Source organism: Rana temporaria, chromosome 7 (assembly GCF_905171775.1).
Source record: "Rana temporaria chromosome 7, aRanTem1.1, whole genome shotgun sequence".
NCBI classification, from domain to species: Eukaryota; Metazoa; Chordata; class Amphibia; order Anura; family Ranidae; genus Rana; species Rana temporaria.
The window spans coordinates 5,120,839-5,137,522 of NC_053495.1; the positions used below are offsets into that span (position 1 = coordinate 5,120,839).

The following is a 16,684-nucleotide window of genomic DNA, read 5'->3' on the forward strand; positions in this document are numbered from 1 at the left end:
GGCCATCAATGTAATAGGGGATTACACTGACCACTAAATGTAATAGAAGCATTTACAGTAACCCCCAATGTAAGGAGGGGGACCTTCACACTGGCCACTAGTGTGAATGAGACTAAAACTTCAAGGGACAAGGGAATATAACCTGGGATAGTTGGCAAGTATGAGGTAGCTGCTTTGGGCCCCACAACAATGACAGGGCCCAGGGCAGCTTCCCATTTTGCCCCTGCCTAAAAAAACGACCCTGAGCATAATACCCAACGGCAGAAGCATGATGGGACTTGTAGTTTCACAACAGCTGGAGGGCCACAGATTGAGCACTCATATCCTACAGAGTAAAAAAAAAAAAGAAACCTTTCCAGCCACCGTTTAATACTACGTCCTCCATGTTACCTGCGCTGCGCTTTTATGTACTGCCACTTATTGCTGCGATCTCCGGAAGCCGACGGCCCGGTCGTTGCTACCGGCAACGGTTTCTCAGTCCCAACAAAAATAATCTGCACAGACCATATAATTTATTCCCTTCTGTCCTTAACATGAAACAAAAGCGCACCGCCAGGCAAGAAAACCGCAGCACCCAATCAAGTGTCGGATTTTTAGCACTTCAGTGTTGTCAGTGGCGATTGGTCACTGTGGCTTTTTTTTTTTTTACGCTTCAAAAGTATACATAATTTTTTTTCTTTTTTTTTTTTATTATTAATTTTATTCTGATACACAGATTGCACTACAGTGACCTCTGCTCTCCATTGCGGTGCAATTAGTGTATCAACAAAAATAAAAATTTAATGAGGCCAACGTCATCGAAATCTGAGAAAAAAAAAAAAAAACGCAGAGTGTAATAAAAAAACAAAAAAAATAACATTTACAGAAAATACATCTGATAAAACATCAAAAAAGACCTGATTAAGTTAACCCCTTCACTGCAGGGCTGGGGGAGGGTAGGGAATGGAGGAGGGGGGGGCTGTCACCACTGCAGAACAGATCCACCATTCTTTTTTTCTTATTATACATCGGACAACAACATTTTGTAAAAGCGTCACCAACTGCGCACAGGTATCCGCATCGGACGCGCCCGTTTCCGAGTGTTCTACGTGAATCCATATTAGAAAAGAAAAAAAAATTAATAAAACTCCAATGTTTATCCCCCCCCCTTTCCCGAGATATAAAAAAAAAAACACCCAGGGCAGATCTTAGAAGTCAGGCGCAGGCGTTTTGGCGTTCACCAGTCTTAAGAGGATAACGCTGCCCCTGTGAGGGGTTCCCGCCGCCGCAGCGTTGTGTGCTCTTGCAGGAAGGAAAAATCGCAATTTCCGACACTTGGAGAAGGGTGCCGCCGTCGCCAAGATGCCTTCCAATCCAACGAGGAGGTCAACGTCCAACATGACATTCAATTTCGACAGCAAGGTGTTGGGGGCGGGGGGAGGAGAAAAAAAAATAAGTGTATTTTGGAGGTTCAAAAGCAGACGGCGTCTTTTCTTACAGAGGATCCAGGGGAGGAAGTAGATCCGAAATCGCCCCCCCCCCCCCCTCCATATGTTGTCCTCCCCCCTAAGTGGAATGACACAATGATGAAAAAAAAAAATATTGAGCTGGTTTTCCTGTGCTTGTTGGTCCAGCACCTTCTCGAAACGCATCAGAGGGTTGCAGATTTTTACCCGACAACTTTCTGGCACAGGTGACAACCAGTGCTGCTGCTTAAGGGGGTGGGGGGGGGAAGGTATATATAGTTTTTTTTCAAAAAGGCCTTCTCCTAACTGAAGTCCAAAGGTCACGATTTCATCACTTCCCCATCACCTCCACCACGTCGTCATCGTCTCTCCCGTCGTCCTCGTCGCTCGATCCCGCTTCAGCTTCCCCCGAGGGGAGCGAGTGGGAGGTGGACCCGCCGTTGGGGGACTGGTAGCTGGACTGGGAGGAGAGGTAGCCTGGGAAGTTTGACGCGGCGTTGTTGCTCGACAGTCCCCGGTTGAGCACAGAAGAAGAAGGGAACGGGGCGTACATCCGGGTTTGAGGGACCAACGGTGGTGTATACTGGAGAGGGAAATTAGAGGGCAACATGTAAGGGGGCATATTGGACGAAGGGGCAGAAGAGGAACCCGAACTGGGCGTCATGAGGGATTCCGGGGCAAGAGGGAGGCCTAGTTGTGGGTCTGAGAGTAAAGACGGCAGCTGAAAGGGGGAGGACCCGCTGCCGGCCCCCATGTACAAAGAGTTTGCGGCTCTCGCCAAGCCGTGGTTCATCGAAGAAGGTGGCAAACCGAAATTTCCCAAGCCGGGGTAACCATACTGTGAATAGGGGTGTCTCTTGGAGGAAGAAGAGGAGGAGGAGGACCAAAGGCCTAGCTGGTCAGGTGGCTCTTTGCGTTTTCTGGGCAGCGTTCTGGGAGCTTGGTTCATACTTTGAGGTTGGATAATGGAGTTGGGAAGCTGGGGTGCGCTGTTGGAGCCTCGGGAACCCCCCGAATCTCTGTACTGCTGCAACTCGCCCAGAATCTGTGGACTGTCTGGAGAGGTCGGTCGCTGCGGCTCGTCCTTCTCTTGGGTGGGGGGGCTTGAAGCGTGGCGGCCATTGCTCATGTACGAACCTGGCTGAGGCTGGGAACCTAGGAGCAAATAGAACACAACTGTTAATTAACAAAACGCTTCCACCTAAAAAGGTAGACAGTTGAGAACCACTTGGAGACCAGGCCTTCTCTGGCATTTTTGGTTTAACAATCAATATTTTTTGCTAGAAAATTTCTTACAACCACAAAATATTATATATATTTTTTTAAAGCAGAGGCCCTAGAGAATAAATTGGCGGGTGTTGCAATTTTATTTTTTACATCCCCTGTAATAGCAATAGGCAATGGCGTGGACAAGGTTATCTAAAGCCTAGGGCAACATGCCAAAAACGCATGCTTACCCCCCTAAGGATAAATTTCCCCTCCTCCCAGTACAAATCCGTCCACCTGCTGAAATGCCCCCTCCCAGAACAAATCTTTGCACCCCCAAAAAAATAAAAAAAATAAAAAATCACCCTTCCTAGCGCAAATCCTCTACCCCTCAAATTTATCCTCCAACTACACATCCTTCCCCACACCTCGAATCCAAATCCCCCCTCCCCAGCACTAATTCCACCCTCCCCTCCCCGAATTACCCTCTTAGCACAAATACCCCCCAATCATCCCTATTCCCTCATCTATTAGACCCCCAGATCCCTCCTCTGCCCCGGCAATGTCCTCTCCCACTGCTTGCAAAAGCAATCCAGCGGCTACTTAGCCGCTAGGATTGCCTTTACAAGAGAGCCGATTGCTGAACGCTGGCTCTAAAAAACAATACCGGGATGATGATTATCATCATCATCCCGGTATAACCACTTGAAGTCAAGCGAGGTAACGGTATGTCGCTGGTCAAGTGGTTACTAAAGCGCAAGGTATTGTGGTACCTTTAAATATCGGAAACGAAAGTCATAGAAAGAGATATGCAGCCAGATAAGACTACACAGACCTTTTATAGTCTTTCCTTTACTTCCTGTTACAGGAGTTGTGTCAGGTGTCTAAATATAACTGGTAGTGCTAGAAAAGTAGTGCTAGAGTAAAGTAGAGTAGTGCTAAAGTAGAGTAGCGCTAGAGTAGAAGTAGAGTAGCGTAGCGCTAGAGTAGAGTAGCGCTAGAGTAGAGTAGTGCTAGAGTAGAGTAGAGCAGCGCTAGAGTAGAAGTAGAGTAGTGCTAGAGTAAAGTAGTGCTAGAGTAGAGTAGAGTAGAGCTAGAGTAGCGCTAGAGTAGAGTAGCGCTAGAGTAGAGTAGCGCTAGAGTAGAGTAGCGCTAGAGTAGAAGTAGAGTAGAGTAGTGCTCGAGTAGAGTAGTGCTCGAGTAGAGTAGTGCTCGAGTAGAGTAGTGCTCGAGTAGAGTAGTGCTAGAGTAGAGTAGTGCTAGAGTAGTGCTAGAGTAGTGCTAGAGTAGAGTAGAGTAGAGTAGTGCTAGGAGTAGAGTAGAGTAGTGCTAGAGTAGAGTAGTGCTAGAGTAGAGTAGTGCTAGAGTAGAGTAGAGTAGTGCTAGGAGTAGAGTAGAGTAGTGCTAGGAGTAGAGTAGAGTAGTGCTAGAGTAGAGTAGTGCTAGAGTAGAGTAGTGCTAGAGTAGAGTAGTGCTAGAGTAGAGTAGAGTAGAGCTAGAGTAGAGTAGCGCTAGAGTAGAAGTAGAGTAGTGCTAGAGTAGAGTAGAGCTAGAGTAAAGTAGTGCTACAGTAGAGTAGAGTAGAGTAGTGCTAGAGTAGAGTAGTGCTAGAGTAGAGTAGTGCTAGAGTAGAGTAGTGCTAGAGTAGAGTAGGAGGTAGAGTAGAGCTAGAGTAGAGTAGAGCTAGAGTAGAGTAGCGCTAGAGTAGAGTAGCGCTAGAGTAGAGTAGAGCTAGAGTAAAGTAGTTCAATAGGCACCAAAGTTTGGCCTAGTCCCATCAGCATTCAGTAATACACCTAGACAGACATACTCCCCTTCCTCATAATAGAGCACAAAAGTACATTCTGCTATGAAAAGCAAACACAAAATGAACATGCTGCATGTAGCTGGATTTTTAACCCAGGCCACAATCCCTGCGCCCTCCATTAGATTCAATTAAACCCACAAACTCCAGTGTCTTTCTAATGCATCCTCCTGGTCAGTCACACACACAGCGATCGGTAATCTAGAAGTAGCAGCTTACTTAGAGGTGGAGGACGCCGAGATTCTGAGCTCTTCTTAGTGCTGGACCGAATGGCAAATATCCTCCCATCACTGGTGCGAATGTACGTTCCTGTGCATAGAAATAAAATAAAAAAAATGATGAGTACAGTAAATTAAGAATATGGGGAATTTGTGGCAAGTGCACTAGGCTTGTGGACACAGCAGGAGCCAATCACAGCGGGCCCCGCCAATTGTTTTCAGAGGAGAGGCAGAACGGTGGCCTGCCTATGTAAACAAGGCAGATCGCCGGGGAAATTGGAGATCTTGGGCCAGATTCAGAGACACGAGCGGATCTTTGTGCGGGCGTAACGTATATTATTTACGCTACGCCGCCGCAACTTAGAGAGGCAAGTGCAGTATTCACAAAGCACTTGCGTCCTAAGATACGGCGGCGCAGCGTAAATTGGCCGGCGTAAGCCCGCCTAATTCAAATGTGGAAGAGGTGGGCGTGTTTTATGGTAATTACTCGTGACCCCACGTAAATGACGCTTATTACGAACGGCGCATGCGCCGTCTGTGGACGTCTCCCAGTGCGCATGCTCAAAATTACGCCGCAAATACTCATTGGTTTCGACGTGAACGTAACTTACGCCCAAGCCCCATTCACGGACGACTTACGCAAACGACATAAAACGTGAAAAAAAAAAATCGACGCTGTTCCGAAGTCCATACCCAACATTGGTTACGCCTCATAGAGCAGGGGTAACTTTACGCCGGAAAACAGCCTTACGTAAACAACGTAAAAAAAAATGCGCCGGGAGCACGTACATTTCTGAATCGGCGTATCTAGGTCATTTGCATATTGGACGCGGAAAATCTAAGGAAGCGCCCAGCGTAAAATTGCACACAATTATACGCCGGCGTATGCAAGTTACGTCGGCGGAGGAAGCCTATTTTTTTTCAACGTCTCTGACTTTGAGAAACGGCCTAAAGATACGACGGCGCAGATTTGAAATTACGGCGGCGTATCTGGAGATACGCCGCCCCCCCAGGATCACTTACCCTTTGTGCCGCGGATGACATGAATGCTCTCTCCGGCGCTGATCCGGGCCTGCACATCTGTAGAGGTCGTCATTCCGGGAATAACAATATCTAAACGAGACAGAAAAGTAAAAACAATCCTAAGCGGATAAACCAAAAGATTTATGATGCACACATACAGATACTGATTCTCTGAATGCCGAAGTGATCTGGCAGGATGGCGGGTGCAGAGACTTGCTTTTTGCACCAAAAATAGAATATGGGGAATTTCTAACACAATGTACATAATGTTGAGGTGAAAGGGACGGTTCTGCTCACCTGTGGTGGTGACCACCTTCTGTACAAGGACACCCGCCCTTTGTAGATAGTTGACTGGGAAGTTAAAGGGATGGATAGAACCAGAAGCGGATCCGGCGGGCATGTGCCTTGGCATCATAGGGATTGGGGTGGACTGCAGGGGTCGGACGCTGGCCACGGGCCTGTCATCGCCCTTCATCAGAGCGCGCCTGGATGGTAGAGATACATTTATCATCCTACCATTACCATAAGTTCGACCGCCACCCATCACCAAAACTCACCACTGAAATCTACCCTCCCACTCAAACCACCGCCCACCTCCGCTGCCCATCCTCACTATTATTAATCGCCACTGTTGCCAACCCTGCCAATTACTCACCATTTCTGCCCCTCCCCTCCCACCACTCATCACCATTGCTATCCTTTTCTGCCACTGCCTCCCACTCTCCCTGCCACTTCCACCACTGCCTCCAACTCTCCCTGAGACTGCCGCCCACTCCCACCACTGCCTCCCACTCTCCCTGCCACTTCCACCACTGCTGCCCATTCTACCTGCCAACTCCCACCACTGCCTCCCACTCTCCCTGCCACTACTGCAGCCCACTCTCCCTGCCACCCATTCTCCCTGCCACTCCTTCCACTGCCGCCTATTCTCTTTGCCACTGCCGCCCACTCTCCCTGCCATCACTGCCACCCATTCTCCCTGCCACTCCCACCACTCCCGCCTACTCTCTTTGCCACTGCCGCCCACTCTCCCTATCCCGTCCTCTCTTCCTGTTAATCCCACCAATTCTCACAGTTACTTGTCACTATTACCCATCTCCTCCCTGCCTGTCATCACTGCTGCCACCCACTAAAGCCGCCTACACTCATTCCCAGTCACTCAAAGCTGCCGCCCACCCTCCCTCCCTACCAATCACTCACCGCCGCTGTCGCCCACCCACCCTCCCAGTCACTCGCCACTGAAACACCCACCCTCCCAGTCACTCGCCACTGCCGAGTGCCCACCCACCCTCCCAGTCACTCACCACTGCGGCCCACCCTCCCAGTCACTCACCGCTGCCACCCACTCATCAACTGCCGCCCACCCACCCTTCCAGTCACTCACCACTGCTGCCCAGCCACCTTTCTAGTCACTCACCACTTCCACACACCCTCCCTCCCAGTCACTCACCACTGACGAGCATCCACCCGCCCTTCCAGTCATTTACCGCTACCGCCCACCCACCTACCCTTCCAGTCACTCACAACTGCCGCCTACCCTCCCCTCCCAGTCCACCCTCCTAGTCACTCACCACCGCTGCCGTTTCCACTCCCTCCCTTCCCTACTACTCACCAATTCCTCTGGCTGAACGCCGGCATATTGCCCAAGCTGTGGTCTGGGGCAGGGTAATATTGTGTGTAGGACGGTCGCGAGTACGGCACAGTGGCCCTCTTCTCTTCCTCGTAACTGCGCTTTGCTGCTTTCTTTTCTGCCAGTGTCAGTTTCTGTTCTTTGCGGTCCAGGAGAAGGGACTCGTGCTGGAACGGATGCTGCAAACAGGAAGTTCAACATTTCTGTAATATGATAATATATTTTTTTCCCCCCCCAACACAATGGTGAAATGCAGACAAACCATAGATCTACCTAGCACCAGAAAAATGTACTATGAGCTATTAGGCTCCAGGTAAAGAAAAGGCAAAAAATAGGGGTATGAACCCTAATCGGACTTTCCTCGGCACAGCAAACAATAAAGATGTATAAAAAATATATAAAATGTTTAATAGAAAAAGAAAACCACATATATAAAACATAGGATACAAGGACAATACAAGAATTAAAAGTCATACATATGAGTACATATAAATGATGAGAACCCAAATGTATCAACGCGTTTCGCCTTGAGGGCTTCTTCAGGATGCAAATTTAGGAAAAAACAGTAATTGTAGAGGCAAGAAAGGGATCTCACTCTTACAAATTTGTTTCTTGGTTAGCATGTGGCCAAACCAGACATCCAATAGAGAAGAAAACGAGCCACGCAAAGAAGGTGCAAAAATGCTGGGCGAAGCAAAAACAGGGCGACCAACTGTAATTTCCAAATAGCCGGTGTATATGACTACGAAAGTCACAAATGGAGAAAATGGATATTAGAAGAATGTCTTCCTTTTCAGCCGACAAGCCCAAATATAGGACGTCAAAGTGATAATTCAAAATATCAATAGGCTGGGATCCATGGCTCACGAGGGATATACAATACAGATCCCCCCCCCCCCCCCCCCCCCAAGTAGTGACCATTATTAGACTGGACAGGTTCAAGGTAATCCCCAAGGGAGAGCACAAAGAGAGGGCTCTACGGGTTTGTTCACACTAGCGGGCTGGGGGGGGGGGGGGGGGTACCGATAAAACCCAGCAGTTCAGATGTGCTTTTACGACCCCCCTCAACATCTACCCCCCCCTTTAGCTGCAGTGGCCTAGGGCGCACACATGCTGCACCTCCAATGCCTTGCTTCACGGCTGTGGCAAAAACGATACCCCCTGTCGCTTTTGGTAGGCACCCGCAGAATGCAACCTGGGATCAAGGGGGCGCTCTGACACCGGATTGGTTGATAAACTCTTATTGCTTTCACCTGACCATAAATAATATAAAAAGTAAATCATCCCTAAATATATTATTGTATGAAAAACATGGAATAGGCCTTTGTATAGGTACCAAACATATAAAAGATTCTTAATATAAAACCATTAATTAGTTACCAATTAATTTTTTTAATTGCGATTAAGGGGTTTGATATGACACCCGATTGGTTGATACTTATCCTGTTATGGGGGTGGTGATTAATTTCTATACCCACTATAATTTTTATTATTGGTTGATTTACAGCCTGTTACCTGCTAATATTATTTGTCTTTTGTGGAAATTGTGGGTATTAATTCATGTTTGTATTCCAGAATATACCTTTTTACCTCCTGATGAAGACTCTGTATGAGTTGAAACGCACTGAGGTGTTGGTACAGACTGATACTGAAGATCTCTATATGTGATGGAATGTAAACATGCTATACAAAAACCCTTGATGCAATTGATTGCAATCTTTTAAACTGCCTCACGATTTAAATTTTTATATCAAAAATCTTAAATATGTTTGTTTGGTACTTTTCAATTCAATATTTGCATACGATAAACCAATTGGTTGCCATATGTCGCTGGCCCCGGCATGACCTCTTTGCTTTCCCCCAAAAAAAAAAAAAAAAGGCGGCTGCCGGTGACGAACCTTGGTGATCAGATGGGGGTACTTATCACAGGCCTTCTGTAAGACTGTTTCCGAAAACCTGTCAGCGTCCAATTGTTGTTTGGTGAGATCCGGCTCCTCCTCCACAAAATGCAGAAGGTTTTCAACCTCACGGCGGGTGAAATTCATCTCGGGGTTCAGATCATCAACCACGCGGTCTAGAGACAAAGAATATGGAGTCAGAGACATTTCCAGCATGGTCCTCCCCCGTGTACAGCCAGGTACAGCCTTCCCCCTCCCACCTGACACCCCCCCCCCCCCCAACACCATGTACAGCCTTCCACTCCCACCTGAAATCCCCTGCCCACCCCAACACCATGTACAGCCTTCCCCTTTCACCTGAAACTCCCTGCCCACCCCCCCCCCCACACCATCATGTGCAGCCTTCCCCTCTCACCTGACAACCCCACCCCCCACCTCAACACAATAAACAGCCTTCTCCCCTCTCACCTGACATCCCCCCTCCCCAACACAATGAACAGCCTTTCCCCCCTCACCTGACATCCCCCCTCCCCAACACAATGAACAGCCTTCCCCCCTCACCTGACATCCCCCCCTCCCCAACACAATGAACAGCCTTCCCCTCTCACCTGACATCCCCCCTCCCCAACACAGTGAACAGCCTTCCCCTCTCACCTGACATCCCCCCTCCCCAACACAATGAACAGCCTTCCCCTCTCACCTGACATCCCCCCTCCCCAACACAATGAACAGCCTTCCCCTCTCACCTGACATCCCCCCTCCTCAACACAATGAACAGCCTTCCCCTCTCACCTGACATCCCCCCTCCCCAATACAATGAACAGCCTTCCCCTCTCACCTAACATCCCCCCTCCCCAACACAATGAACAGCCTTCCCCTCTCACCTGACATCCCCCCTCCTCAACACCATAAACAGCCTTCCCCTCTCACCTGACATCCCCCCTCCCCAACACAGTGAACAGCCTTCCCCCCTCACCTGACATCCCCCCTCCCCAACACAATGAACAGCCTTCCCCTCTCACCTGACATCCCCCCTCCTCAACACAATGAACAGCCTTCCCCTCTCACCTGACATCCCCCCTCCCCAACACAATGAACAGCCTTCCCCTCTCACCTGACATCCCCCCTCCCCAACACAATGAACAGCCTTCCACTCTCACCTGACATCCCCTGCCCCCCCACAACGCCACGTTCAGCCTTCCCCCTCCCACTTACACCCCCTCCCCCAACATGTACAGCCTTCCCCTGTCACCCCCCCTCGCAACACCATGTACAGCCTACCCCTCTCACCTGAAAACCCGTGCCCCCCCAACACAATGTACAGCCTCCCCCTCTCACCTGACATCCCCCTCCCCAACACCATGTTCAGCCTTCCACGCTCACATGACATTCCCCACCCCCCACCACCATCATAAACAGCCTTCCCCTGCTCACCTGACATCCCCTGCTTGGTGATCTGGCGATCGTAGATCTTCCGCTCCAGGGTGTAGTCGGACACCAGACGGTATATGTGACACGGCTTTCTCTGCCCATATCGGTATACGCGGCATACGGCCTGAGCGTCGTGACACGGGTTCCAGGAAGCATCGAACACCACCACTCTGTTCGCCCCGATCAGATTGACACCGAGGCAACCCGCACTGGAAGACAAGTAATGATGTCAGCAATTGAGGATACAGTGAGGGCCGGGAGGCCGCAATTCACGGCACGGGCGCACGTTTAGGAGATACTTCCACTACCTATAGGTAAGCCTTATTCTAGGGCATACCTAGAGGTAGAAGTCCAACTAGTGGACACTGAATTTATTGTTTGGGGGACATTTCTGAAATACCATGATAGGAACAAAGTGCAAATATGAAAAATCGGAGACGCTTCTGAAGAAGTCACTCACCGGGTGGAGAGCAAAAACAGCCACACATTCTCGTTACTGGGGTCATTAAACTGGTTTATTAATCTTTCCCTTTCTGACGCTGAAGTGCTCCCATCCAGACCTAAAAGAAATACAAGAAACATGATTGGGTAATGCATAAAATACACATCTAGAGGGCACTCTGCTGATAGACCACGGCTATCTACCCAATGAGAACACACATTACCGCAGCAAAAAGTTAGACTGGACAGAGGAGGCTTTTACTTCTTCCCATCTGCACCATCCAACAAGCTTCTGGTTATGTTAGTTTGTATAATGTATTTGTAAGATGTTTGATGGTATGATTATGCCATTAATGTAAAAAATAAAAATAGTACCGTATATATTCGAGTATAAGCCGAGTTTTTCAGCACTTTTTTTGTGCTGAAAATGCCCCCCTCGGCTTATACCCGAGTCACCTTTTTGCGACTGATCTCCCGGAATTTGGGGACCCGGTACTGGCCGGCCGTAGGTCCCCTGGACCCCAAACTTGGCACACGAGTAGCCTCTCTTCCTCTACAAGTGTGCAAAGTTTGTTGTCCGGGGGACCTACGGCCAGGGGGCACCGATTTTTCAAAGCTGGAACCCCTTCCATAGACTCCCATGTAAAACAGTCATTTCTCCGGTGACTTTGGGGACCCGGTTCTGGCCAGTCGTAGGTCTCCTGGACCTAGAGCTTGGCACACATGTAGCTCCATTTCTCCTCTACAAGTGTGCAAAGTTTGTTGTCTGGAGGACCTACGGCTGGGAAGCACCGATGGGAAGACTCCCATGCAAAACGGTCATTTCTCCGGTGACTTTGGGGACCCGGTACCAGCCAGTCGTAGGTCCCCTGCTCCCTGGAAACTTGGCACACATATAGCCCCACTCTTCCTCTACAAGTGTGCAAAGTTTGTTGTCAGGGGGACCTACGGCCGGGAAGTACCGATTTTTCAAAGCTGGACACCCCTTCCACAGACTCCCATGTAAAACGGTAATTTCTCCGGTGACTTTGGGGACCCGGTCCCGGCCGGTCGTAGGTCTCCTGGACCCGGAGCTTGACACACATGTAGCCCCATTTCTCCTCTACAAGTGTGCAAAGTTTGTTGTCTGGGGGACCTACGGCTGGGAAGCACCGATTTTTTAAATCCGGGCACCCCTTCCATAGACTCCCATGTTAAATGTCAGTCTAGGCATGGACACAGTGAGGCATGGACACAGTGCGGCATGGACACAGTGCGGCATGGACACAGTGCGGCATGGACACAGTGCGGCATGGACACAGTGCGGCAACTGTGTGATGTTATCAGGTCACTATGGAGGGAAATCTCTGAGGAACGTTTACAACACCTTGTTGTATCTATTCCACCAAGAATGAAGGCAAAAGAGGGGTCCAACCCGCTACTAGCAAGGTGTACCTAATAAAGTGGCCGGCGAGTGTACAGACCAGGTAAGGTGTAAAAGGCGCACACAAAAACAGTGACAAGCCCATAGTAGCGGTCCAGTCATATATAGGTCAGGTAAGGTATAAAGACCCCCCAATAAGAGACCCAGCACACGCCCCCCATATGTGAGAGAGAAGATCACTTACGGTAATAGTTGAGATTTCGGACCCAGGTCTGACTCTCCTGACCCTCCGTTCCAGGCCGTGCCGGCATTGGTCGATTCACTAAAAACTCCTCCATGATGGAGAGTGTAGACAGGCTCTGACTGCGGAAGGAGAAGATTCTGTTACTCTAGACTGCCCAGGATATTTATACACACCCCCCACCACCCTCTGGGACAGGTCAGGTCACTCACCTGAAGACAAGGATCTTATCCCCCAGTTTCATGCTCTCCTCGATCAGGTGAAAAAGCAGCACCATCTTCGGGGAGTTCTGCAGCTGGCCCGGCAGGTAGTCAAACATAATTTCTTTGGCCTGCAGGAGAGGAAATGTGTGAACGGAAGGGCTGAATACTGGAAGCCTAGAGAAGACTAAATCTTCAGGTTCTAAATTTGCAAATGGTAATGGAAATGTAGTTTGTAGGTGTTTATTATGGATAGAACTAAAAAAAAGATAAAAAGTTGACAGAACTCAATAGCTCAAGCTGCAATAGACACACAAAATGTGAATGAGTAACAGTAGTGACTTATGCTTTCTAGTCAGAAAAACAATCATATCAGTTTAACCACGTGCCTACCGGGCACTTTCACCCCCTTACTGCCCAGGCCAATTTTCAGCACTGTCGCACTTTGAATGACAATTACGTGGTCTAAGGTCTATATGACAGAGGTCTAAGGTCTAAGACAGAGGCCTGTGTGCTTCTTTGTACTCACCCACTCATAGGTAACTACTTGATTGGCTCTCTCTTGGGTTGGGTTCAGAGGAAGGCCCTGCATTAGCCTGCTATTGGCTGCTTCTCCCATAACCGCGGCCAGGGTTCCAGGCTCTGTCTTGACCTTCGATTGGCATCGGGTATTGGTAGCTAGATCGTCTACATCCAAATCCTGCTCGTTGGCTAGATTTTCCTTCTGGAGAGCCTCGTACAGAACGTCTGGATGGTTCCAGATCTGAAATGGAAGTAGAAAAAATAAAAGTGTTACTAAAGCATAATGTGCTAGTATGCTAATATTCGCTATTGTTTTCTGATTCTCCTCTCGGCCAATCAGGAAGCAGGACCTGAGATCTGATTGGCAAGGAGGAGAATCAGGAAGACGATAGCGAATATTAATTTGCTATTGTCACACAACTGGGTGGGCTCAGGACGCAGTGCTCTGCGCCCCAAGCCCACCCTTTTTTTAAGCCAATTAGATTCTCAGGTTTTAATCATGTGCTTAAAATAAATAAAAAAAGACCCCATTGGAATCCATGCGTCCGGTGCCCTGCATGTAGATTAGGGGCCGGGCGAATGGATTAGGGGCCGGCGCACCTTACAGATTGGAAGCAAGAAGAATTCTGGTAGAATTCCTTAGCTATTTTAGTGTAACATAGGATGACCTGTATGACAGTGGGAGGGCCGGCTCACCTTACAGCACACACAGAACGCCTTCAGCGGATTCAGCCCCAGCCAGCCGCTATTCCCGGCGTCCCGGAATCGGTTCATGAACTCAGTGTACAGGTCCCGCTGGATGGGGGACAGACGCACCAGGATGACGTGTTCCTCTTTGGATGGTAGCTGGGTCCTCAGAACTGTATGTCCTCGTCTACACACCAAGGGCAAAAAAAAAAAGGGACAAATTGAACAAATGTGTGTTTTTCAGAGGCAGAAAACAAATTCAGATATATACAGAAGCTATTCTGTTGAGTTAATAAACCATTTAAGCTGAGTAGCCCCACACAAGCTGAGAACTTAAAGAACACCTGTCATGAGATAAACATGGAGGCTGCCACTGCCGACTATTCCCGATAGTGCCCACCTGGGAGATCTGGGTGCCCATTGATCACCTGGTAGATCTGGGTGCCCTCCTGGGAGATCCGGGTGCCTCTGCCCACCTGGGAGATCCGGGTGCCTCTGCCCACCTGGGAGATCCGGGTGCCTCTGCCCACCTGGGAGATCCGGGTGCCACCCCACTCACCTGGGAGATCTGGGAGTTCCCTGCCCACCAGCGAGTTCTGTGAGCCCATTGATCACCTGGGAGTTTCTAAGTGCCCACCTGGGAGATCTTGGGACACCCGCCCCCCACCGGAAAGATCTGGGTGCCACCACCCAGGGCAGTTAGGCTGATGAAGAAGCGTGTATGCCTCGAAAATGCTTTTCCCCCGATTGCGCACGTGCAAGAAATTACGTCACGGGGAGGAGGCTCCTAGGTCTACAGCTGAATTTCCGGGTATAATAATAATAATAATAATATTGCACATGGGATCTCACATAGGCATCGGTGTCCAGCTCCACTCCTCAAGCCTGTGGCCAGGACTAGAGTGGTCCCAACTAAGGGCATTAGCTTCCTGTCCACATCGTAGCAATGCTCCCCCCCCCCCCCCCCCGCTCGTTTTTATCTTAGTGAGTGCATTTCTGTATTGTATATTCATAATAAATACTGTTTACAGTTTACATTGTGTAGGATAATGTGATCAAGCCCTTACCTGATTTTTTGTGGTATATATTCTGTGTGAATTTACAATAAAGTCAGTTCCAGTTTGCACCTAAGCTAGTGTCTAGATGGGTGCATTCTCAGCTATGATACAAGGTTCCAGAGTGAATGATGCTGTATCTTGACGGAAGCACCCAGGGTTGGTGCCAGGTGGTCTGTCACAGTACCACTTTAAAGAACGCCTGTCATCAGATAAGCATGGAGGCTGCCACTGCTGACTACTCCTGATAGTGCCCACTTGTGAGATTTGGGCGCCAAGGCCCACCATGGAGATCTGGGTGCCCCCTGTACTTACTACACCATGAGTGCTAGAGCTGTGCCCCCTTTTCATGTTAGGTCTCTCCGGCCACCCGGGGCATGTCCTGGGTACCCCGGGAGATATGGGCATCGTCCCCTTGCCCAACTGGGAGTTCTGGGTGTATTCCCTTGCCCAACCGGGAGATCTGGGTGTATCCCCTTGCCCAACCGGGAGATCTGGGTGTTCCCACCCATCTGGGTCTCAGAGTGGTACCCACCTTGTAATGGTAGGACAGGTATCCTCATTCCACAACCTAAACCGAAAAAAATCAATATGGACCTTACCTTTGCACAAAGCCCTCCAGCAGGCTGTGAAGAACGTGGCTGCGGTATCTCATCAGTCGCTTGTCCTGGGGGGTGCTGTCCATACACTGTCCGTTCAGGATTGGCCGTTCGAACATGTTACTGAATTCTTGCCGCGTACCCAGAAAATCAGGCCGCACAAAGTCTACCATGCACCAGTACTCGATAAGATTGTTCTGCAGCGGATAACCCGTTAGCACCACCCGCCGCCGTGAGCGAATGTTCTTCAAGGTCTGAGAGGTGCTGGCATGACAGTTCTTTATCCGGTGACCTTCATCACAGATGACGACATCCGGGCCTGGCCTGGACAAAGCCTTTTCTATTCCTACAGCAGAGCAGAAATTATGGGATTAGGGATATAGAAAGTGAATCTTCCATTTATTACAGTTTACCAACTCTACCCAACTTTACTTATAGGGAACATTTAGAACTGGTAATTGCCCCCAAGTCTCTACCCTTTGTTTTGACTTCCTAATGAAAACCAACAGTGCACCACCTGTGCCTAGGCCCTCCTGTTCTGTGTCCTCATAGCTAAATATTTATAGTGCGAGACCATCTAAGGCACTGCTCTCTCTGACCGCTAGTTTCACCAGATAGCACCTGAAAAAGCGCAGCTGCCGAAGCGCTATTAACCATTTCATCGGCCGCTAGCGGAGGTTAAAAGCGCCCCGCTAGTGGCCGAATAGCGCCCCTGTAACAACGGTAAAGTGCGGTTAAATCTAGCCAACGCTCTGGTGTGAAAGGGGTCTAAGAGTACCGTTTATACTTGAGTATAAGCCAAGTTTTTCAGCACATTGTTTTGTGCTGAAAATGCCCCCCATCGGCTTATACTCAAGTCAGCTTTTTGCGCCCGATCTCCCGGATTTTGGGGACCCGTTACCAGCGGGCCCTATGTCCCCT

At 49.3% G+C, this 16,684-nt stretch overlaps 1 protein-coding gene across 2 annotated transcripts in view; it reads right to left on the reverse strand.

Moving 5' to 3' along the window:
- Window positions 1–634: 634 nt before the first annotated feature.
- RAD54L2 (RAD54 like 2) overlaps window positions 635–16,684 on the reverse strand; it is a 46,438-nt gene continuing 30,388 nt past the window's right edge. For both annotated transcript variants that reach the window (XM_040358749.1, XM_040358750.1), the window contains 13 exons: window positions 15,767–16,109; window positions 14,119–14,296; window positions 13,430–13,663; window positions 12,913–13,031; window positions 12,704–12,822; window positions 11,116–11,215; window positions 10,659–10,864; window positions 9,225–9,400; window positions 7,309–7,505; window positions 5,994–6,181; window positions 5,697–5,786; window positions 4,675–4,764; window positions 635–2,600 (listed from right to left, as the gene is read on the reverse strand). In XM_040358749.1, coding sequence (XP_040214683.1) covers window positions 1,777–2,600; window positions 4,675–4,764; window positions 5,697–5,786; window positions 5,994–6,181; window positions 7,309–7,505; window positions 9,225–9,400; window positions 10,659–10,864; window positions 11,116–11,215; window positions 12,704–12,822; window positions 12,913–13,031; window positions 13,430–13,663; window positions 14,119–14,296; window positions 15,767–16,109 — 2,864 coding nt within the window. In that variant the 3' untranslated portion in view covers window positions 635–1,776. The remainder of the gene's footprint in view (window positions 2,601–4,674; window positions 4,765–5,696; window positions 5,787–5,993; window positions 6,182–7,308; window positions 7,506–9,224; window positions 9,401–10,658; window positions 10,865–11,115; window positions 11,216–12,703; window positions 12,823–12,912; window positions 13,032–13,429; window positions 13,664–14,118; window positions 14,297–15,766; window positions 16,110–16,684) is intronic.